Source organism: Chenopodium quinoa, unplaced genomic scaffold (assembly GCF_001683475.1).
Source record: "Chenopodium quinoa cultivar QQ74 unplaced genomic scaffold, ASM168347v1, whole genome shotgun sequence".
Lineage (NCBI taxonomy): Eukaryota > Viridiplantae > Streptophyta > Magnoliopsida > Caryophyllales > Amaranthaceae > Chenopodium > Chenopodium quinoa.
Window position 1 is genome coordinate 1,165,124 of NW_018745170.1, and position 24,023 is coordinate 1,189,146.

The 24,023-nt window shown below is 34.0% G+C and overlaps 3 protein-coding genes across 4 annotated transcripts; 2 read left to right on the forward strand and 1 right to left on the reverse strand.

Moving 5' to 3' along the window:
* Positions 1-38: 38 nt before the first annotated feature.
* LOC110710473 (elongation factor Tu, mitochondrial-like) lies at positions 39-7,720 on the forward strand. The gene is made up of 12 exons (XM_021888779.1): positions 39-683; positions 1,743-1,818; positions 1,966-2,058; positions 2,144-2,218; positions 2,792-2,896; positions 3,579-3,669; positions 3,825-4,030; positions 4,411-4,494; positions 4,660-4,725; positions 4,821-4,883; positions 5,716-5,956; positions 7,349-7,720. The coding sequence occupies exons 1-12, from the start codon at positions 484-486 to the stop codon at positions 7,417-7,419; spliced, it is 1,371 nt and encodes a 456-aa protein (XP_021744471.1). The 5' UTR covers positions 39-483; the 3' UTR covers positions 7,420-7,720.
* An 862-nt stretch (positions 7,721-8,582) lies between these two features.
* On the forward strand, positions 8,583-12,763 carry LOC110710474 (replication protein A 32 kDa subunit A-like). Of its 2 annotated transcripts, none has more exons than XM_021888780.1 (10): positions 8,583-8,809; positions 8,900-9,013; positions 10,470-10,567; positions 10,805-10,846; positions 10,925-11,002; positions 11,415-11,493; positions 11,598-11,699; positions 11,787-11,866; positions 12,137-12,205; positions 12,347-12,763. In XM_021888780.1, exons 1-10 carry the CDS (start codon positions 8,726-8,728, stop codon positions 12,426-12,428), a joined length of 828 nt encoding a protein of 275 aa, XP_021744472.1. In that variant the 5' UTR covers positions 8,583-8,725; the 3' UTR covers positions 12,429-12,763. The 2 variants fall into 2 exon arrangements, with proteins under 2 accessions (XP_021744472.1, XP_021744473.1); XM_021888781.1 differs by having other exon boundaries at positions 11,601-11,699.
* A 9,524-nt stretch (positions 12,764-22,287) lies between these two features.
* On the reverse strand, positions 22,288-23,184 carry LOC110710400 (flowering-promoting factor 1-like protein 2). Its single transcript, XM_021888695.1, has one exon. It carries the CDS (start codon positions 23,042-23,044, stop codon positions 22,706-22,708), a length of 339 nt encoding a protein of 112 aa, XP_021744387.1. The 5' UTR covers positions 23,045-23,184; the 3' UTR covers positions 22,288-22,705.
* Positions 23,185-24,023: the final 839 nt, after the last annotated feature.

Below are 24,023 nucleotides of genomic sequence, written 5' to 3' on the forward strand. Positions count from 1 at the left end.
AGAGAGAGAAAAATTGGGGGAAAAATAAAAAATGCAGGAGAGAGAAAATGAAATAAGTAAAATATGAGATAAATAAAATGGAAATTAGGTTAAGAAAATCATTATATAGTTGCTTGAATAGAAAGTTAACAAAAATGAAAAAAGATGAAGAAAAAAAAATGGCAGAATGGTTCAATATAAAACGACGTAGTAGCATGGGGGTGTAGGAGAAGCTGGCTACCCTAGAGTCTAGGCAAAAATTTGTATTACAAGGTCGGGCTCCAATCCAATAAAGAAACAAATTTAGTAGCCCATTCCACATAGTAAAGACAACCCAAAAAAAGGCCCAAAAAAGACACACCACTCTTCTTCCTCCACATTCGAAAGTAAAGAAAAACCCCTAAAAACACAAAATCCTAAAACCCTCAGATTCCGTTTTCTGGTGCGGCTAAAACCCTCTTCCGTCGTCATTTTCCCCCAATCTTCTTCCTCAAATCGCCTAAAATGGCATCAATTGCTCTGCGAAACCCTAATTCCAAACGACTTCTTCCTTCTTCTTCTCACCAAATCCATTTCTACTCCAACGCTTGTCGAGCTCTTCTCTCTCCTACCTCATCTACTTCCGCCATTGTTGAACAAGCTTCCAGAAATGAGTCTGCTTCTCTCTCCTCTTGGTGGCGATCTATGGCTACCTTTACACGATCGTATGACTTCTCTTACTTTTTTTATTTTGATTTTGTTTGAAAATGTGTGTTTTTGTGTTGAGTTAGTAAGAAATGATCTGACATTTGGTAGATGAATTCTTCGAATTTGAAGTTGATTGTGTTTTGATGATCTGGGTGCATCGTTTGAGCTCGTCATTTCAAGATCAAGCCTAGTTCATTTTGAAAAAAAAATGTTATGTTGAATTTTTAAATAAAAAATTGGGAAATCAACTGTATTTATGCTCACATTTACGCTTTTTTCGCTCACTTTAGCAATTTTTAGTTAATTGTAAGAAATACATTTCATATTTTGTTGAAATGATTTGATCTCTTGGTAACACAATTTGTAGGATTTCAATTAGATTTTTCAATTAAGTCATTAAAGACATTTAGTGTTTTTTCGCTTGCTTTAGTATGCATTTCATGGTTAAAGTCAATTTATGACTATCTATACTGAAATCCCACTATCCCCGTAAAATGTTACCCAGGTTATACTAATCATCCCTTATAGATTTGTTATCAACCTGGAAATTCTTGAAGTCAACGTATTGCTCATCTGAAAGATAATGACTGTTCAGTAGTTCAAGATATGATATTTTACCATTTGCAGAAAGATGGTTTTATATTGCTGGAGGAATATGATGAAAAAATAGTGCAGAAATGGATGAGTACTAGTCGAATCATCAGCTTTCTAATCATTTCCACTAGTTATTATAGCCATGTACTTTGTTAGCCATTGTAATGATAAGTTTTGATGATACATGTCTTAATTATGTCTAGAGTTTTGGTTATGTCATGAATATAACTCTAGAAATTTAAAGCAATTAGGTTCACGTGCCACAAATGCTAATTTTACTGAACTGAACCTGCACAATATAGAGGCACAAATTAAGTTCTCTCGACTTATCAGCTCTCCATTTCACAATCTGTCAACTTTAGTTCTGGAATAAAGATGACTGAGTTCTGAGATATAGAATGCAGGAAGGATTTCCTGTTTCTATTTTACGGTTTTACCTTTCCCTTGTAGGTTCTTAATTGTTTTTTTCCTTGATGATACAGGAAGCCTCATGTCAACGTAGGAACTATTGGACATGTTGATCATGGGAAGACAACATTGACTGCAGCAATCACAAAGGTGGATTGAGCTAATTCTTTTATATCCATTCGTTTGACTTGCTTCTTTTGTTCCTCCCTTGAATTTGCTAGTAGTTGCCTTATATTCCTCTATTCTGACTGGGTCAACTAGGATGTATGACTAAAATTGTGATCTTTACTTGGATAGGTTTTGTCAGAAGAGGGGAATGCCAAGGCTGTTGCTTTTGATGAAATTGACAAAGCTCCCGAAGAGAAGAAGAGAGGAATTACCATTGCAACGGTTAGCAGGCTGCATTCTTATCATAGTGCCTCTTTACTCCATTAAAAATATTTATGATCCAATATCAAACTAATTGATTTTTCAGGCTCATGTAGAGTATGAGACTAAAAAGCGACACTATGCGCATGTTGATTGTCCTGGACATGCTGATTATGTCAAGGTAAGTAGGGATTTTTTGTTGAAGTGGGGTGGGTGGGTGGGGAGGGGTATAAAAGTTTTGTTTGGGAACATATGATTCTTTTCCATCTTAGCATGAACATTTATTTGTCCAGACTTCAATCTTGCTTTGGCATCTTTTGTGCCATAGGTAGGAGTAGAAACTAGAAACATTTTTAGAGGTTTTTTCTGGAAGTTTCATATACCATTTCTTATGTTCACCTGGAACAGTTTTGTCTTTGTATTCTTGCTAGCTTCTTTGCTTCCATTAGTTGTTCTTGTATTTTTGTATTATTGTGAATTTCTTGTTGCCAAGAAACCCTACTGAAAGCTATTATTTTATGGCTTTCTTTCATAAATGTTTTCCTCTTTATGTCCTTTGTGTCAGACAGTGAAACATATATTGGTAGCTAGCAATGGAATTTCCCCTTTTGTAATCTCTTTTAGAGTTTGACATTACAATCCAGAGGAAAATTTTATTAATCAGCCATCATCTGTAATGTTTAGGAGTTATTGTAAAGGTATGTACATTTCTTGCTGCTTACTTGCTAAATTTTATTTGTTTTGGATTTAACAGAATATGATTACTGGAGCTGCTCAGATGGATGGTGGTATTCTTGTTGTGTCTGCTCCTGACGGGCCCATGCCACAGACCAAGGAGCATATTCTACTTGCTCGTCAGGTGCTTCAATAATTGTTAGAATATCTGCATTATGTACTGGGCTGCATCCCTCTTTCTTGTTCATTTTCTATTTTACATCAGACAGTGCATCCCATGTAATTTCTTGTACTTCTTGCACATTGGAAGTATAGCTGTCCCAATATGCCAAGAAAAGTGATGAAAGAAAAAAAGCTAATTGATTATGGGTTTAGTATTGACATGAGTCTGGGATATAGTTGTTTGTAAGATTCAAATTGCTGAAAACACAAGTACCCAATTTTGGGTTAGAATTCTAGTAATGAGTCGAAAGATGCTGGCTTTCTGGTCTTTGTAGAGAATGACCATCATTTGGAGAAAACAAAAGGTTGGGGGAGTACATGCTCTTTGATTCTTGTGAGATATACAAGTTTTGGTTGAATCACCGCTCTTCATGATAGTATATTACTCTTTCTGTCTTGTGAACAAGCATTATGTTGAATTTTGCACTGAGTTTATGGTGAGTGAAAAATCATGGAGCAAAAATTGGGTGGATGCGGGGCCAAATTTTTAGAAACAAAAGTAGTGAAGAGAAGTTATTTGAAAAAAAAATTATTTACTATGGGACATATGAATAAGATATATATAACTCATGGGATGGTGGGAGTAAGATACTGTCATATTCAACTATCTAAATGTTTTAATTTGTTTCTCATTTTCCTTGTAGGTTGGTGTGCCGTCATTAGTTTGTTTTTTGAACAAAGTGGATGCTGTTGATGACCCAGAGTTAATTGAGTTGGTAGAAATGGAACTCCGTGGTAAGTTTAAAAACTTTGAACTTTTGAACTATTATAGGAATATTGCCAGAAAAAATAAGTAGTGGATTTTTTTTGGTAATGATTTATGTACTAGCAATTTGCTTTAACATGACTTTTTTTTTTGTCTGTTTATGCAATATTTTGGGGGCTTTTAGAACTTCTCAGCTTCTACAAATTCCCTGGGGATGACATCCCTATTATTAGGGGTTCAGCCTTGTCTGCCTTGCAAGGCACAAATGATGAAATTGGGAGGCAAGCCATCCTGAAGCTAATGGATGCTGTCGATGATTACATTCCCGACCCTGTCCGTGTTCTTGACAAACCTTTCTTGATGCCAGTTGAGGATGTTTTCTCGATTCAGGTATATTAGACTTATTTCGGTTTTTTAAAGAATAAAGAGTTATTGACATTTGCTGCTTGCTTACTTGTTATATTGTTAGGCATAGTTGGTATATGAGTCTGTACTTGATATTGCTTGAAGTTGATATTCTAAACATGAAGAGCATGTGAACGTTAAATAGTGAGGATGTGCTTAACTGCTTACTATTTTTTGAGTTTTAAGGTAGACAGTAATAGTGTAATACCATGAATGCTATAAATAATACTTGTAGTGCAACTGGCATAATTTACTATGCTAACCTTCTCGTAAACTGAGGTTTGTTGCTGACACCTCATTATATGTAAACTAGTGGTGAGATGGTCTACATTGGCGAAGCTGATTTTTATTATCTCCTGATGCAGGGACGTGGAACAGTGGTGACTGGTCGTGTTGAACAGGGCATGATCAAAGTTGGAGAGGACGTAGAGATTTTGGGGTTGATGCCGGTACAGTTGAAACTCGTTGCTATGCTTTTTATAATATGATGAGCTGTTTGAAACCTAAAACTTATGTATGCTTTACAAATTCTTCTGGTGGATGTTCTTGAAGATGTTTTCTTTCCTTTAAACTGTAACTAGTGTTTTATCTTGATCCTACTGTTTACACTACAGGGTGGTCCAGTGAAAACTACAGTGACTGGTGTGGAAATGTTTAAGAAAATTTTGGATCACGGTCAGGTAAATGATTAAAGTTGATTTTTGCAATTTGGATATTTGTTAATTTTTTTTTACGGTATGTGAACTAAAAATTCTGCATGTATAATATATTCTAGGCTGGAGACAATGTGGGTCTTCTTTTGCGTGGACTGAAGAGGGAAGATGTACAGCGAGGACAGGTACATTGATGTAGTCTGTTTTTTTAACCTCACATTCTCATCTCACTTTCTACTCCGTGTTCCCCCCACCCCCCCTCTCTTTCTTCCCACACACACGCAAAAAATAATTTCAGAAGAACATTGTGTCCTCTACGATAGTTTCACTTGATGTTTTAACACTGTTTCTGGCTTATCTATTATTATTCTTATTTTTTTTTATACAAATAACTTTGATGTAATTTTTATGGTTTATGAACTCGTAATTGAAGATGAGTGTAAAAGACCTTATAAGGGTTTGATAATCAGTATGATAATATTAGAGGATTACTTCAGGGCTTTTCATAAGTAAGGATAATGTCATACTCATGGGGACATAGATGCTTAGCCATTTACAAGGTACTAATGAGAAGCAAGGCAACTATAAGTCTATAATCATACCTTAATCGCTCAAGTGGCATTACGCTAAAGATAATAGTTGAGTTTCTAATGTCTTAAAGGGGAAAACTCCAAGTATAGGATGGATTAAGAAAGAAAGCAATTCAAGTACTGGATGGATAAGGAAAGAAATTATGGAAGGCAGTCGATACTTTATATTTGGTTCAACCAACCGCCTTTTGTTATCATTTATATGGATTAGGAAAGAAATTATAGGAGGCATTTGAAGGACTTGTAAGACTAGCAAAATACTTGGACTTGCTATGGTTTCTCATGAAATATTATACTCTTTGTTTCTACTTCTCCAAATGTAAGTTAAAGCTGTGTTTACCTACATTTTTAATGCTCAACTTCAGTTTGTGCTTGAAACTAAATCATTAAGCTGCTATTGATGTACTCTATCTCTTGATTACTTTAGGTGGTTGCTAAACCAGGAAGTTGCAAAACATTCAAAAGGTTTGAAGCAGAAATATATGTTCTCACCAAGGATGAAGGTGGTCGTCATACAGCCTTTGTCTCCAACTACAGGCCCCAGTTCTATTTGAGAACAGCAGATGTTACTGGCAAAATTGAGTTGCCAGAAGAAGTAAAGATGGTTTTGCCTGGTGACAATGTGACTGCTACATTTGAATTGATATCACCTGTTCCTCTTGAACCAGGTATGAAGCTCTTTTGGACCATTGCATAAGTTATGATGCTGTGTGGTTTGGTTTAAGACTGTAACTTCAATGCTAGTGTCTGTGGTTGTTAATCCTATAAATGGCTTGTCTTTTCATCTCATTGGTTTCAGCCTACATTGCGCAGCCCCTAGATCCTAGCTTGGCTAGCTCTAGCCATTCTGAATTTCTGTACGTGGTATAATAAGTAAGCAATAAAAGTGGACTTTAGTTTGATGAGCTGTAAATTAAAATTTTTGTTCCCAAAAAATAAAAAAACAAACTGTAAATAGTGATAAGTTAGTTAAAATGCTGCACAGAAACAGTAGTTTGTGACAAAAAATGTTGTATGAAAATTGCAGCCTCCTTTTTAAAAACTTTCTCTGTCCCCTCTCTTTTTTCCCGATGGGAGGAAGAGTTTTTTACCAGAGATTGGATTTGGGGGAGTGACTATTATCGAATTAGTTGTACGATGTTCTCTTGGAAAGTAGTAAGTGGCTTGATAGGAGTCAAAGATGTATGTTTTTTTTTTGCAAAACTCAATACTGTAAATCTGCAATGGAAATCTTCGTAAACTTGCCCTTTGTTATGAGGTTCTGACCATTGTAGTTAGAATAGATTATGTGATTTTTGATCTTTGATTGTGCTGTTTGCTGACAACTTTCACTTGGGAAACGTCGCCCAAATAGACCTTTATGATTGTTGAGTGATTAAAGAGAGTGTATACTTTACGAGTCATGCTTCTTGGATTTAGTGATTTAATTTAATGACCATTGTAGTAAGGAGATTATGTGACCATTGTAGTAAGAAGAGATTATGTGATTTTTGATCTTTGATTGAGCTGTTTGCTGACAACTTTCACTTGGGAAACGTCGCCCAAATAGACCTTTATGATTGTTGAGTGATTAAAGAGAGTGTATAGTTTACGAGTCATGCTTCTTGGATTTAGTGATTTAATTTAATGACCATTGTAGTAAGGAGATTATGTGACCATTGTAGTAAGAAGAGATTATGTGATTTTTGATCTTTGATTGAGCTGTTTGCTGACAACTTTCACTTGGGAAACGTCGCCCAAATAGACCTTTATGATTGTTGAGTGATTAAAGAGAGTGTATACTTTACGAGTCATGCTTCTTGGATTTAGTGATTTAATTTAATGAAAGGTTGGTTACTTCTGGAGATCTCAGGAGTATATGATGAATCCAGCAGAATCCGGTGACAGATGGAGTCAATGACGCCTGCTTAATAAATTTCTATTCCAAAAAACCATTAGTGATAAACTAGATAGTTGGTTCTGCTCTTTGTTTTAACACTTTTACTTTGTGAGGTTCTTGTTATGTTAAATAAAATTATAATCCACTGATGTAGTAGCACTAACTCATTGTCTTCGAACAGGGCAAAGATTTGCTTTGAGGGAGGGAGGTCGAACAGTTGGTGCTGGTGTGGTTTCTAAAGTTATCAGCTAGAAGTGCCATGGTTGGACGTTAAGAAAGTTGAAGTTGGATACTTGGATTTCACACCAGGGATGCCGTGTTTTTGAAGATGAGTCTGGATCCTTGTACTTTTGAGTTTGACATGAAAAGTAGTAGGAATCATTTAAAATCAGATAGAATTGATTTCTTTATCAAGCAAATGCTCACTTTGTAGTTCACAAGAAACGCTCATAATTCAACCGGTTTTGATGGTTGAGTAAATAATTTTCTTGGAGTTGCATAATTGTTACCATTGGCCACACTAATCAATTAAGTCTTTGATTTTGTATGTCAATGCATGTATACTAGACTGATGGACTTAGTCCCACCGATGACCGTGCACCCTAAGGCAGGATGTGTTCCACCAGGACACAATGCTCCTATAATCCTCAAACTTTCCAGAAATCACTGTTACAACATGGTTTTACCAACTACTGGTTACTGCATTTACGGAGTTATGAATTGCTCTGCATGTTTCGTAGAGTATTGGGATGCAGTATGCTTTTCTCAGATATGCAATTCTTTCAGCATACCTAGAACTCTTTTAAAAAGGGTACATTTTTACATGCCTTGAGCATGTGTCCTCAGTTCTTGCCGCATACAATGTTGTGCATACAGACACGACAAAAAAATTTACCCAATGTGAGAATGATCTGAAAGCTAAACATAATTAAGCTGAACACATTTACCCGAAACTCGCTATATAATGGGTCAAACTTAACCTACTTTGTAAAGTAATTACACTCCTATGGTCCTATCATTCCATAAATTTTATCTTTATTTTTTGAAATTTTAGAATGATAACTCTGTACTAACTTATTAAGAAGTACTCTATATTCTTTCCATCCCCTTAATGTTTGTCCTATTTCCCTTTATAGTCTATTTCTTTAAATTTGGCCCGATATTATTTTTAGGTTATAGGGACCACAACTTTATTCTCACAATCACTTCATTTAATCTTACCATTTTTTTTTCTTTTCATCAACTCTTTTCAACCAAAAATAAAAACCCTTTACCATTTTCGAAGCGAATAAAAGAGGATAAAAGGAGAGGAGCATCAATCTAACCCCTAAAAAAAAAAAAAAAAAATTAAAAAGGGAGGTTTTCAAACTCTTCATCATTAAAAACAAAAAAAAAACAAAAAAAAAGGCGGGAAAACCAACAAAAAAATGCCGCTAAAACCATTCACTTACCTCTACCACATAAAACCCTCTCTTCCACCATTTTCCCCATTTCAATTCAAACTACCAAATTCACGCTTTCTCTCTCTAGAATAATTTTCTCTCTCTGAAAAATCAAGATGATGTTCTCTCAAAGCCAGTACGACAATGGCTTCTCATCTTCTCAATTCACTCAATCTGATTCCACCCCTTCTCCTGCTAAAGTATAACCTAATCCCCTTTTTTTTCCAATTATTTTCATTTAATTATGGAATTATTTAATATTGACTTTGATTTTGATTTTGGATGAGTAGAGTAGAGATCCGCAAGGAACAATTCCAGTAACAGTGAAGCAAATTAGCCAAGCTTCTCACTCCAACGCCGACGATAAATCCAGTTTCAACCTCGACGGCGTCGATGTCACCAACGTAACATTTCTTCCTCATTAATGTCTAATTTTTTTTGTTGATTTTATACATGAATACTCAGTTTTGTTTTTCAAGCCGAAAATTTTGGAATTGAATTTTTGATTGATCTAGGGTTTTTATTGGATGTGATTTGAATTGAATTGCAAACTGCTGTTCTTTCTTTCTGATGCAATATGTTGAAGGTTTTAAGATTGATTTGTGATATTTATTGAATTATAGTTGCTATATTTTTTTAAAATATTGGAAATGTTGTTTTAGGGGAAAAAAATGGTATGTGATAGATGTAAATGATTTTTACCGAACATTTATATTTTTGAAGTCAACCTACTATTAGAACTTAGAAGGTTTACTAATAAATAGGTGACTTATTAATGTTTTTGCTGTATGTTTTATAAGCATGTGTTTTGAAATTTTAAAGAAAGTAATTTTGGTTTAATTTTTGATCTTAGCCTTTTAGTATCAAATTGAATCCTAGGTGAACATGAGTATAAATACTAAGAAGAACCTTGTAACTAGAGCGGGTTAATGGGTAGGGTAGCTTAATAATAATAGGGTCACGGCCAAGCTTAAAAGGTTTTTAATGGACAGGTCCTTTAACGGACAGGGCCCTTATTGGGTAGGGTCAATATAGGGCTAAAATGTTTTTCCAATTTAATAGACAAACAAAATAGATAATGTAAAAATAATTACATAGATACTACCTCCGTTAAATATTAGTCGCAACTTTGGAATATTTTATATCTCACACATAATACCCCAAAGTTGCAACTAATATTTAACGGAGATAGTAAATTTGTATTCATATATACTTAATGGCTTTGTTCAATATTTATTCTAATTAATATTTTGTTGGCCCTCCCATTGACTCCTGACCCGCTATTGACCTCCGACCAGCTATTGACCCTATAAAATGTGACCCTCTTTGACCCAACCTGCAATTGACCCGCATTGACCCTGACAGCCCAATAACCAGGTCTGCTTGTAACTAATACCTCTTATTTTGTTCGGCAAGGCAGCAAGTGTGGTGCGCGCTTCTTAGATTGTACCGAATATTGTTATGGCTATTCATATATACTCCGCTTTAACCAATGTTGGTGATTTATATACAAGAAAATACACAAACATATAGGATCTTAAAATCGTTTCGATGTATAGTTTTTTTATATCAACTTTTTATAGTTTTACCTCTTGGGAGCTAAAGATATTAATGTTAAAAGTTGAGTAGGCAAACTTGAAAAGTCAAAATGAAGATTTTTTTTTATATTAAAATAAAAACAAACAGAGGTAGTAGTAAGTTGTAAAAGGGACAAGTTTGATGTTAGGATTGTTTAAGGATTTAAAGTCACCTTTTGGAGTTAGGTGATTCATATTATCTAAATTGTTGAATTTACATGTTCTTTTCTTTTATGCTTACAACATCTGAGTTTTTTTTTGGTCAATTGTTTGATGGGTTCAGGTCAAATTGGTGGGAATGGTACTTGATAAAACAGAGAAAGTGACTGATGTTTCGTTCACCCTTGATGATGGAACTGGACGTATTGGATGTAAAAGATGGTAACGTTTTCCATTCCATTGGTTTGATTTTTCAATGATACAACATGTTTTTTACATGAAGATGAACAGATTATTTTCATTTTTAAGAATTGAGCTCAACACTTCGAGTAATCTGTAGTATCTGTACTTTGAATGAGGGTTGTGTTTGAATTAGTGAATTCTAATGGTGTTAAGGTCTTGTTTTTCTTTCTTGCTTGACTTGTTAATGTTTTACATTCTTGCTCAATTTCTGTCCAGGCTGAATGAACCATTTGATAGGAAGCAAATGGAGGTTATAGAGTAAGTTCTTGACTTGAATTTGTTGTGTTTTCTTGTTTGTCTCAATGCCTGATGGTGATATGGTTTTGTTTGCAACAGAGAGGGCATGTATGTTCGGCTAGTTGGTCACTTAAGGAACACCAGAGGCTACAATGAAATAGCTGTGTTTAACATGCGGTATGTCTTGAAATAAAGTTCATGGTCTAATAGTTGTACCGTAATAGGTTATGTAGGCACAAAATTTGTTTCCGGTTAATGTTGCTGGTTTTCAAGATTTCATTTGTTGTTGTGGTCTTTGTGGATTTTGATTAATTTCACTTTGACGAATTGGAGGAAGCCATGATAAAACATTTTTGTTTTAGCAATAGCAGCTTAGATGTCTCTCTGAGGGCTCATGTAATTTCTTAAGTTTATAAAAGGGGGTGCAATAACCTCTAAAAAATGTAGCCTTCAGAACACTAAGCCAATCCTATCATTCTGAAATGTCTTGTTACTTGTAATACATTGAATGTTAGCCAGACGTTCATTATAGTTTGTAATTGTATGGCAATCTGGTGACTAATAAGAGCTTGGAATTTGGTGCTTGCAGGCCTATCATTAATTTTAACGAGGTTACCCTCCATCATGTAGAATGCATTCACCAGCATATTGTCAACCACAAGTCACAGGTAGATTATTTTTATCTCCAACCACAGGGCTACCACAAGTTCAGGAATATTGTATTTGCAGTGTGAATTTAATCTCACTTTGAATGTACTTATTTGTACTTAAGCAGAAAGGTGACTCTCTCACTCAAGGTCAGACAATGGAATCATCGCATAGCACTCCAGTCAAGGTTGAATCCAATGGAATTCACTCATCTCCACCTAATCAAGTAAGCTCGAGACACCAATGATTGTTATTAGCTTGCTAGCTCTAAATTTATCTTGCACCTTTTCTGATTTGTCTTTTTCTACTTCAGTTCTCAATGCAAATGAGTGTTGATGGCTTAAAAGACGTTGATCAGAGGATACTTGATTATTTAATGCAATCTTCAAGCCTGTAAGTTGTGAATCACTTTAGAATCATCTTTTCATGTTTTGGACTGCAAGTTTTCGTCGTCTAGAAGATGTTTGTACCATTTTTCTGTTGCTTCAATTTTGCTAATTTTTATCCTCTTTTTTTTCATAATATGTGGGTATGTTTCTTTGCAAGTTGAATAATTCGCATTTCTAGTTTTATGTGCAAATCAAAGTCCCTTCGGTACTGCTTCATGCCTTGATCACATTGGTGCTTTATATGCTGTTTCACTGAAAGTTTACATTCTTTTAGGGCCCAAGAAAAGGGTGTACACAGGGATGAAATTGCTCGGAATTTGAAGATTCCAGTGGAGAAGCTCATGTAATCCCTTTTCTCTCTATCGTTATCTCTCTTGAACAATCCCCTTACCCTCCTAAAGTAGTTTGTATAAAATTAAAAGATGAGAAGCATGTGTCATTAGTCATTACATAACACGACCCGTTGTTTTCCTGCTGTTCTTAGGGAATCCATCCCATGTTTGGAGGATGAAGGCTTAATATACTCTACGATTGATGAATTTCACTTCAAGCCTACTGCTGCTTAAATCCATATTTTGACAACGGATCGAGAGATGATGGCTATAATGATAAAGGATGGATCTTATGCCTGTTCAGTTATCACTGTATTAGTACTGAATCAGTTCAGGTTTCATATCTAGTAGCATTTTTTATTACTTTTTTTTTTTACCCGGAAGGAATCATATCGAGTAGATAAGCTCCTGTTTCGTAGTATGATATTGAAATGTATGGAAATGCAGCTACATGTATATGTTGGCTTTTGATCAAAAGCTGCACAAGTAGAAGTTTAGGGATGTTTCACCTAGTAGAATTTTACTACCTTTTCAAGTTAAAATATGAATTTTCATTAGAATTTGTTACTCGTGCTATTTGTTTAGTACAAATCTGAGAAAGGGAATTTCTAGGAATTTGTTATAGATTTTAAGGGGTATTAATAATCAAATTTGCTAATAGAAAATAATCACAATCTCCAAATAAACGAGTGAAGAGCAATAAAATAATAGAACTATAATAATAATTATAAATCAAAGAACAAAGTAAGAGAGTCATTTCTGAGTAAGGATGAAATAATATCAATTAGGATGACATAATATTAGAGATTTTAGTATAAAAGTGTAGTAAATTGTATTAGACAATGTATGAATGAATTCTATTACAATGAGCATCCTATTTATAATAACTTGTAAAATTTAATAAAGGTAATAATTGAAGAATCCTCATTATTTTAGTAATGTTGACAATATTGATTGGCATCTTCATCTTTTAGGAAATGTTGACTTAGTTGATTGATATTTCCTTGATTTCGCTCCTTAAATCATGGGATGTAATTATGCTTGTTATCCGAGCATTCATTACGCATCATCAAATGGTCCAAGCTTTGAAGGGAAGCTACCTTACTCAGAAGGGCGATCGACTTACTCAGAAAAGTGCTGTTAAGTTCGAACTTTCCGTACTCAGTTGGAACCACTGCGCCGAATAATATTTCGTCATTCAAGTGATTCGTTTCTTGATTTAGCTTTAATTGATAGATTCTATAGTCTTGATTAATTTCATAAGATCTTTAGTTGATTGTTGACTTCTTGATTGGCCCAATTAAATCCTTGATTGATGAGCTATGATTTCATTGAATATCCTTTGATATCTTTGATCATGCATCTTTCCTTTTTCAGCTTGTTTCCTCATTATGTGTGAGTGAAGTCAAATATTGTATTCTTTAATTGATTCTTTGATTGATCTTTTCCTAATTTGTAAGTTGCTAGAATCCACTCCCAACACTATTGTAGTTTTACTGGTTTTGATATACGTAGTATAATCAGCATACTTATATTATACGTACATAAAATTGGTATAAGTACCATGTATGTGGATGTATATGCATATGATCAGAAGCACAGTACGGTAGTTGCTGCCGTCAATAATGAGATTGGAGCTTGTATAATAGCTACTCTTGTTTGATCAGTCATCAACAAAATTCGTCTACTAACCAAAAGGCAAGCTATTATCAAGTCTTTGCAACAAATATATAATTCATGCTTTGAAGTCTTTCATAATCATAAACCAATATGTTAGTGTTATTTTGCTAAGAGTAAAATATGGCAGATGTAAAATACTAAAACCATACAAGCTATTATTCTGGGTTCTTCCATGTTTTTTGTTTGACCTTATAGGACATAAGCTTGACCCTTATACTTTTTTCTTAGCTGTAATATTTTGGCTTTGATATTTACTAGCTTAAAACTTTTGACCTTTTCAGTATATTTCTAGCATATAAATAAAATTAATAGAAAGTTGATTTGTAAAAATAAAAATTAAGATGAATTTAACACCACTCTTATTATGTTTTAGCCGAGGCACAAATCACCTAAGATGGTCAAAAGAGAACATTTAAGAGTCAATGTGAAATTTTTAAAAAAAAAACACACACACACAAAGGAATTATATACTCGTATTATCCTTTTTTTTTTGTTTATACTCTATACTAATTACTATGTATGTGGTTAATTTAAATGAACTTTACATATAAGTTAAATTATCAAATATAAGAAAATAAAACTCCGTAATTAGGTGGGTTTTGATCGATTTATGTTAATGTATAGTTAAAATAATTTCATTTATACATAAATAAAAATATTGTTGTATCGGTCTTCTTCATTTTTTAAATCAAGTGAAATATGGTCAAGAAGACACTAGAAGTATCAAAGACAATTGCAAATTTTCAAGATGCTCAAGCAGTCAAGGAGTCAAGCTTCCAATCCAACTGTAAAAAAAGGGTCGCTTTTTGCCACCTCCCCTCATCTCTAACATCCACTCCCAAAATAAAAGAAAAAGATATTGCAATCTTTTTCTGATTTTTCATGGACAATTCTAAACCAATCTTCTCATTCTTGGGTTGAAAGTGCCATTACAAGAATGATATGGAATTGGACCACTTATACAGTTGGATTCACAAATATCCTTTAACCACAAAAGTTAGATTTTAGCTTTTTAATCCAATAATTGAATTGGTAGGGTCATTACCTTTTCGTATCTTGATTCTTTTCTCTATATAGTGGATTAAAGAGAATATAAGTTTGAATAATAAATTATATATGAAGATGAGTATACATCATTTGATAGGTCCATACATATAATATATAGTGTTATAGTGATTCATTATATTCATAGACAAGCATAGTTGTTCAGAAAAAAGACCTAAAATATAAGGGAGTCGAGTGAGTGACTATTATATCATGAAATGGTGAGTTTGAATTGCAACCCATAACCTCTTGTGACCTAGTAAAAAGGTTAATGATCGCAGATTAAATTTAAAAAAATTTAATTTAAGTGAAATTTCTCTTTTCCTTCAAGTTGAATTTCACTCTCTCTAAGTTAAGTCTTTACTTGGCATCAACATATTAAATGATAATACTTTAGGTTTTCACATGTGTTTACGGTCTTTTAATCTTTGTTATAGAATATCCGTATGTACTAATATTTCCATAAAACCAATTTTGATTCATGAATTCAATATTTTGGATTTCAACTTGTTGGAGTAATTTTAGAAAACGAAATACTATTAGAAAAATCTAGAAATGGTGAACATATCTGAGTATAGAATGATCTATATAAACGAGACAAAGAAAGTGCATGAAACATTCTTAAAGGATTATGTAGGTGGGCGCAAGAAATATAATGATTGGAAACACTAGAAGTTTGGTGAAGAAATTTACAAGTGCATGGACCAATATATAGAATTATAAATAGGCATGCATATATCATCTTTGGGTTTAGAAAAATAGTGTTCTACCGAAGTTATGGTGACGGTCCTGAGGGAATTACTCACCAAAGTTAGAGTGATCGGATACAATATAATGTCACAATGGTTAAGTTCTTAAGTATTTACTTGCTCTCATGATTTATATGTGTCTAATTAAGTGCTCATATTAAGTACACGTTGTACGGGATGATACCAACGCCGATATGATATAAAGAGCAACAAAACGGAACTCCCACCTTAGGTCTTGCTCTATATCGGTACGAATTCCATATCGGCATATTCTCGTCAGCCACGTGGAGAGCTACTTCCGACCACGTGGATATTCACCGCCCATTTGCCATACCAGCAGCTATGTGGATCAACACGTGGCACCAGCTTGGTTATCTTCCTATAAATACCCAAGCATAATTTACTTAAGGTACGATTTTATCTCTATAAACTTCTCTCTCTCTAAAGATAAATCCCGGCCCTGGGTTAACTAATCTATGTTGATTGTGCAGGTATCCAGTTAGACGATAATCAAACCTTTATCGACCCCAGATAACCGTTATTACCGGAGTTCAAGTGTAGGTTTAGAATAAGTCTTCCAATGTAATTAATTACTTCGAAATTATAGTTCATGGAAATTTATAATTGTGATATTATATTTGACTGCATCTGCATCTGTATTTTATCAAAATTCAGAAGTATAAATTAACTAGTTTGAGGAGCCCTTTTCAACTACAACTAAATGAGATACTTCAACCTCCAATCCAATAGTGAGAAGAGCTCCTTTGTTTTGCTTGCATTTGCCACTTCTCCTCATCTCTTACATCCCTTCTCAATATAAAAACTCATGTTGTCTAAATACAAACTCTAGATGCACTTTTTTTAATAAACTTATTTCAGGTGCGTATCTTTATTCTTTAAGGTTTAAACTAGAATGATTCATTTATAATTTTTTTTTATATAACATGCTATCTAGTTTCCAATCTTATCATCCATAAAATATCAAACAAGAATCAACTTTTCAATTGAATAACTTTACAGAAATATCTTGATATTCCTTGCACTACCGAATTTTAGTCTTTTCACCTCAAAATTTAAGTAGAGGATAATTAATGGTGCTATTGTTTGTTTAATAGTAAGTCTTATATGCAACATGTATTTATACACTTAACTAATTTCACTTCGCTGCGAAGTTTATAGCATACATACAAGTATACAATACATCTATTGTATATATAATAAGAGTTTTTGTCTTGTTCAAGATAATGAATTTCATCTTTCTAGTTGGTCAAGCTATCAACACGGAAAACTTTTGCTTATAAATTAGGAAAATTTGAAAAATACCACCATGTATTGTTCACATTTTGCACAATAGCACCTCAAGTTTTTTTTTTTTTTTTTTTTTTTTTTTTATTGTATATTACCACCTAGTTTTCTCAAAAACTTAAAAACTCCCACCACTTTTGCCCGACACCCCTAAATGACGTCACGGTGGGTCCTACTAACCAATTTTCCTTCGAATTTCACCTTTCTTTTTCCCTAATCATCCTAATTAACCAATTATACCCTCGATTTTGCATTGTCGTTTGGCTTGAAGAACATATTAGCGAATAAAAACCCTAAATAATGCCTAATTGATTTGCAAATTGATATTAAAATTAGACAAAGAGGAAGAAGAAGGAAGAACAAAGGTGAGAATCGAGGGAAAAGAGAGGAACAATTGGTAGTGGGACCCACCGTGACGTCATATAGGGGAGTCGGACAAAAGTAGCTAGTGGTGGGAGTTTTTTAGGTTTTTGAGAAAACTAGGTGGTAATATACAATAAAAAAAAACTTGAGGCGGTATTATACAAAATGTGAACAATACATGATAATATTTTTAAAATTTTCCTATAAATTAGACAACTACTTTATTAAAAATTTTGAACTTATACGTTATACTTTCTTTCCTTGGTCTTTTGTTTATTCATCATCCATTTCATTTAATTGTAATATTTGGACTTTACACTACTTACATCCCTTTTTCTTACCCATCTATGTGATTTGTACATGTATACTTAAAGTATAGTTACGTGTGATTAGAATCAGTTTGATATAAACTTTCAAATATTAACTTTTTACTTAAAAAAATTAGTGATTAAGTTTGAGAGTTCTGTAATTTTAAAATATACATTCTCCTTTGTTTTATACTTCCTCTGTTTCATATCATATGACACATTTCAATTATAATTAGGCTCGTTTGTCAATGTATACTTTCGAATACAAATATCCTTAATATCCTTAATTGCATATTAGCTATAATTATAAAAATTTGATATTTGAAAGATAGACGTTAAGACGATTCTAACAAGACTCCACATGACTATGTTTTTTCTCAACACGAAATCACAAAACAAGTCAAAGCAAGTTATGTGAATAACGACAATATATGAAAAGGAAATTAGGACCTGGTAACTAGGTAATAGTACAAAGAGGCAAAAGGTAGGCATGTGCATGAATTTAGTCATAATTTTGGATCGGTTAGTTGAATTAATTTGTACGCTCACATCCAAGCTCCATTTGTTTGATCACTTAGAAGGCTCTCAATGAGTAAACAAAGTCTCCAAATGAAACGAGCATAAGCATAACCCTTTGGTATATGAATTTGATGAACAAATAAGAAGCAACTTAAATACACCTGAGTATATATTGGACACTTTGACGTGAATATCTTGAAAATTTGAAATTGCAAGTAAGGACTTTTCAGGGCAGCCGTGATAATGTTCACGTGAAAACCCGTTTCTGTTGGTTCGGATCCACAATTATTAAAGGACCCCAGCCACTATTTGCATGTCTAGAAAACAACAGCTACAAATTAAAATCAATCAAACTAAATATTATTATTACGGCTATTTCACCAAATGCCACTAAACAATTGCAAAATTCACCAAATGTCATGAATCTTTTCAAAATTCACCAAATGCCACCGAGTTTTAAAATAATTCACCGAGTGCCATTAATGACTGACAGCTGTTAGTTGACCCCACCACTTGCCACGTGTCACCTTTTGATTGGTCCGTTTTTTAAAAAAATAAAAAATAATTAAAAAATAGATAATAATACAAAAAAAAAAAAAAAACTGAACCCAAAATCCCAGCCACCAGCCTAGCCGCCGGCGGTCCCGGAATCCCAGCCACCAGCTGGTGGTGGAGGTTTCGGGATTTCGCTGGTGGTTTCGCATTGTGGTGCTGGTGGTCGGGGTTTCGAGATTTCACTGGTGGATTTCGGAGTTTCTAGTGGTGGTCGTTTCTGGTGGTGGTTAGGGTTTCGGGATTTCGCTGGTGGAGTTTGTGGTGATGGTCAAGGTCGGGATTTGGGAGTTTCTGATGGTGGAGTTTCTGGTAAAACGCCATTGAAGCTCCATTGAAGCTCACGCATGAAAGCTTGAGGAACATCGTTTCTTCACCAAATTTTATTAAACTTGTACCAAAATGTTCACAATTCAACATACAATCAATTAGCTAGAGCAAACAATTTTGTGAATTGCTTCACCAAATAAAAACCCCAATTCAATTTTTTTAGGGTTCTTCACAAAAATTGGTGGTGATTGGAGTTGTTGCTGGTCAGCTTTTGAGATGTAGTGGTTGGTGTTGGCAGATGCTGGTGGGAGTTGGTGTGGTAAGTTTGCTGCGATGGTTGTGAACTAACGGAGAGGGAGAGGAAGGGGGGGTGGGGTTTCGGGGTGGTGGAGGAAGGGGGTGGGGTTTCGTGGGTTAAGGGGTTGCGACGGGATAGGGGAGAGGAAGGGGACGAGTTGCTGGCGGCCGGCGCGCCTTTTGGTGCTAGCCCTGGCGGTAGAGGGTGGTGGTGGCTAGGGTTTTGGGGTGGGCAGGGGGCTCGACGGCAGGGAGGAGGTGGTGGCTGGCCACCTCTGAGTTCTCTTTTTTTTTTATATATATTTTTTTTGTTTTTTATTTTATTTTATTTTTTTATTTTAAAAAACGGACCAATCAGAAGGTGACACCTGACAAGTGGTGGGGTCAACTTACGACTGTCATTCATTAATGGCACTCGATGAATTTTTTTAAAACTCGGTGGCATTTGGTGAATTTTGAAAAGGTTCATGGTATTTGGTGAATTTTGCAATTGCTCAGTGGCATTTGGTGAAATAGTCGTTATTATTATTATTGTTATTACTATTCCATTTTAAATTATTTGCAATTATTAGACATATTTTATATCAAATTGTTGCAAATTATTTTAACGAAGGTAGTAAAAACTCTCTCTATCCTTTATTAGTTTTTCTATTTTTGATTTTGGGTGTTCTAAAATAATTTTTCTATTTTATTTTGGACACTATAGCCTTCACTTTCGTCCACCGAAGATATCCCTGGCTTCGATTTTTTGTTGGCTTCTATTTGTTATTTCACTCAATTATTCAAAATATCTTTACTATCTCTATTTCATCATATTATTTACAACGATTAGATATTTTTCCTCTCTACTTTATGCAAAATCGTAGCAAATAATATGAAACGAAGATAGTATATTTTTTCTACATATTTGTGTTCTCACTTATGTGCATATACTTTTTTCCTTTTTAGGGGAAAAACAATATGGTATGAAGAGACTATTACAAATTACAAGTATTACTATAATTCAAATTTCAAATTGAAGGGGATAAGGATTAAAGATTTTCTCCATATCCACACTTCTGGGAGTTGAAATCTTGACCAACAGCCAATCACAATGCAGTACCCCACTTGAACACAGGTCTTTATCTTGTTTTCTTTACCTTTTTCATTTCTTTTTGTTTGTGTTCTGAATTAAAGGATGTCAACATCTGACAGTTAATAATTGATCATATACTGTATAATCCTACTTGTATAATATAATATTATTTTTGTAAGGATTAATATGATTTTATTTAATTATTTTACATTATTGCTTGTACTCTATGTAAGGATAATTAAATTTAGAAATTAGGTAGTGTATTATATTAAGTCAATGTAAAATACAAAAGTGCATGTATGTATGGCCTAATAGATATGGAGGTGATGATGCAGAGTAATGATTTAAAGAAATTATTGTTTGATTTTAATAAAAAAAAAACACCATTAAAGATTATTGGTCGTCCTTTTTATTGAAATATACTACCTCCGTTTTTTTTATACTTGACACGTTTTGACTTTAGTACTATTTACACACTTCTCTTTGACCGTGTTTTGTGCTTTATACGTAATGAAAAATATAGTCATGTGGGATCTTGTTAGATTCATCACAATATATATTTTCAAAATATCAAATTTTCATAATTTTTACTTATCGGTAATTAAAGATATGAATGGTTGAATTTGTGCATTGGCAAACTGACTAAAGAAACGTGTCAACCAAAAAAGAACGGAGGAAGTATATTAAGAAGAAGAATAAAAAAAAACTTGTGTGAAAATGATTTAAGAAAAGGAGGTTGCTAGCGAATAAATGGTGTTATACTACTTTTACTTGTTATTACTTCACATATACGAATTAAGTATTATTATTTAAATTCTAATCTTCTATTTATGCCATACATTTAAATTAAAAGGTTTTTTTTCATAATGACATGGCGCATGACATCATCTGCATGATAATAGCATATATCATACTTTCTTAAAAAATGATTTTCTATGACATTTGTTTGGCCCAGTGATCTCTTTTAAACTTTTTCTTGAAAAAACGATTTAGTGAGTCTCAAAACCTTACACCTCTTATCGAATCATTCTAGTCACCAAGGCAAAGAGAACTTGCCGACTTCCATATAGCAACTCATATAATGTGATTAACATGCATCTAATTAAAGTGCAAAAAAAAAAAAAAAAAAAAAAAAAAAAAAGAGGCGAATATATAAAGCAACCACGAGTTATTCTTCTGACCATTTATGATTAATCTTTCACACTCACCCCTATTCTAGTTACTTCTCATAACCACAACCACCACCACCACCACTTAGCCTTTACAAGCCCACTAAATTTGACGTGGTTGCGGATAGCCACCATCACCACTTGGTTACCTTCCACGGACCAACGACAACATCTCTCCTCCACGGCACCAACAACCATAACCCCATACCAATTAGCATCACATAGACAATACAGTAAACTTGAAGCCACCTTACAAGTAGTTTTAGCCTATAATTCTCATTCGATGTACACCTATATATTTATAGTATCACATAAAGTGGGGCTCACTAAAAAGATCGACCCACTTCGTTCACAACTAGTTCAATATTTAGTTTAATACACTTAGTTGCTTAAGAATAAGAAGGTTCCATGAACTTTACTAATACAGAATTGAAGGTTCTATACTTAATACCCTAAAACACTATGTATATATAAAATCATAATTATTATCAGAATCATATGATTTTTAATTCTCTGCTTAATTGGTACGTGCATGGTAGGGTACGTGTCTTATATCTTAGCTTGTTATACAAAATTAATAAATCACAAAGAAGTATATGAGGTTGAATATAATCATCAAAGCAATAAATAAAATCATAACAACAGATATATGGAGTATTAATTGTCAAACTTTTCATTATTAATGTAATTTAATTACATACAATATGCTTGCATGGGTTCGAATTGAAGAGAAACACAAGGAGCTAGCTTAATTAGTATTAACTTGAAGGAATAGAAACAAACCAATTGAAACATCTATCTATAAGAAGGAAATTAAAAATGATGCAAGAAATCTTACATCCGAGGAAGCTTGAATGTAATGTGATCGTACTTTGAAATATGATCGATATATGGAATAAGCAAGACATACATAAATGAGGTGATGATGAGTGTACCTCCATGGTACGTACACATCAATATCTAGTTTCTTTGGATGAAATGAAAAATTTGCAAACATGAAAAATACACCATCACTCTTGAAGTAAACCTTAACACTCCTTAAAAGGGGACACAAAAAAGTGCGCAAAATCAAACAAGCAATGCTTATGTATACTTTACATGCAAGCACAAACCCTAACTAACTTTAATTTGTAGAGATAAGTAGTTTTGATAGATGGTAGTCCATGTAGATATATGGGATCTACATGTCGCGAACCTGGAAGACATTAGGGTTCTTAACGACAATGTCGTACATGTAGACCGAGCTAAATTTGGAGAACTCCCTAGGAAGTGATATCAAATCAATGGAAGATCTCTTATGGAATTGGTAGAGATCAGGATCACCTCCAAAGTAATGCTCCCACCCTAGATCTTTAAGGATTGGTTCAAGGGTTTGGTATGATGAAATCACTCTTCCGGTAGGAAGATGCACGAGCACCTTCTTCCTTGCTCTTGCCTGATCACTTCCACCCTGGTCGGCCTGAGGGTTCTCCACTAAACGAATCACGCCATTGTTCTTGAACACCCATACTCCTGACATCTTTAGCTTTAGTTTTGTTGATTTTTCTTTACTAGACTGAGTGTTAGGGTATTGAAGAGGATTAGGTTTTTTTTCTCGAGATGTATAAAAAAGCTAATCAAGCAAATGTTTAGAGGTGGATGGATGAGTGAATGGGGAGGTATGGGAAGGAGGTATATATATAGCTAGGGGGCATGGGGTGAAGATAAAACAAGGGGGGAATACTCTTACAATACATCCATCACTTATCAAATTATCATTACCTTTAGCATAAGAATCTAGATGAAAGGGTCCCACTACCATGGGTGTTCTTAATTTTGATTGGGGGGAACAAGAAGATGCCTTGTGGTGTGATTTAGGGCACACGTGGGTATAGTTTAGGAGGAATTTTGATGCTTATGTTCATATAAATAGAAGAATCTAGGGAACCAAGAACAAGTAAAAAGGAAGAGCTAGTCTAGCCTACAACACTAGACATCAAAAGGAAAACTAATCCAATGGCAAAAAAGGTAGTGCCCACTTTGATCACGCAAAGCCCATGTGAATAAGGTGTATGGGGGATGGTAACACTATATTATTGGTCCATAGCATGTAATTAACATGTAGTGTACTTTAGATACTATGATTTTATGGTTTATAATTGCTTTGAGCTAGAGAATTTGTGTAGAGGACAAGACCTAATGATGAATTGATATGTATATTGGGTCTTGTCATATGAATAATTTGTTTGGTGTTCATAATTATATGTCACAAAGTTTTGATATGTCTTATAGTTATAGTTATATGATTGTGAAAAAGGATAAATTTAGTGCCCATCATTTGATGGTCCTACATGAAAAAAGGTATGTGTGTGCATGCAAGTTTGAGTTGGAGCACAGAGAAAGGTCATATCAATGTACTCATCAGCATATGATGAAAGAAAGGAGTTCATATGGGCAAAGGAGATTTTTGTTCCACACACATTATCAAGTTCAAACTACACATAAGAGGTGACAAGCGG

Bases quoted from the DNA above. Each gene is read 5' to 3' on its own strand.
- LOC110710400 (XM_021888695.1), bottom strand. From the start codon at position 23,044: ATGTCAGGAGTATGGGTGTTCAAGAACAATGGCGTGATTCGTTTAGTG.
- LOC110710473 (XM_021888779.1), top strand. From the start codon at position 484: ATGGCATCAATTGCTCTGCGAAACCCTAATTCCAAACGACTTCTTCCT. The intron at 4,031-4,410 runs GTATATTAGACT...CTCCTGATGCAG, and splicing joins AGGATGTTTTCTCGATTCAG to GGACGTGGAACAGTGGTGAC. The intron at 4,726-4,820 runs GTAAATGATTAA...AATATATTCTAG, and splicing joins AAATTTTGGATCACGGTCAG to GCTGGAGACAATGTGGGTCT.
- LOC110710474 (XM_021888780.1), top strand. From the start codon at position 8,726: ATGATGTTCTCTCAAAGCCAGTACGACAATGGCTTCTCATCTTCTCAA. The intron at 8,810-8,899 runs GTATAACCTAAT...TTGGATGAGTAG, and splicing joins CCACCCCTTCTCCTGCTAAA to AGTAGAGATCCGCAAGGAAC. The intron at 11,494-11,597 runs GTAGATTATTTT...TTTGTACTTAAG, and splicing joins TTGTCAACCACAAGTCACAG to CAGAAAGGTGACTCTCTCAC.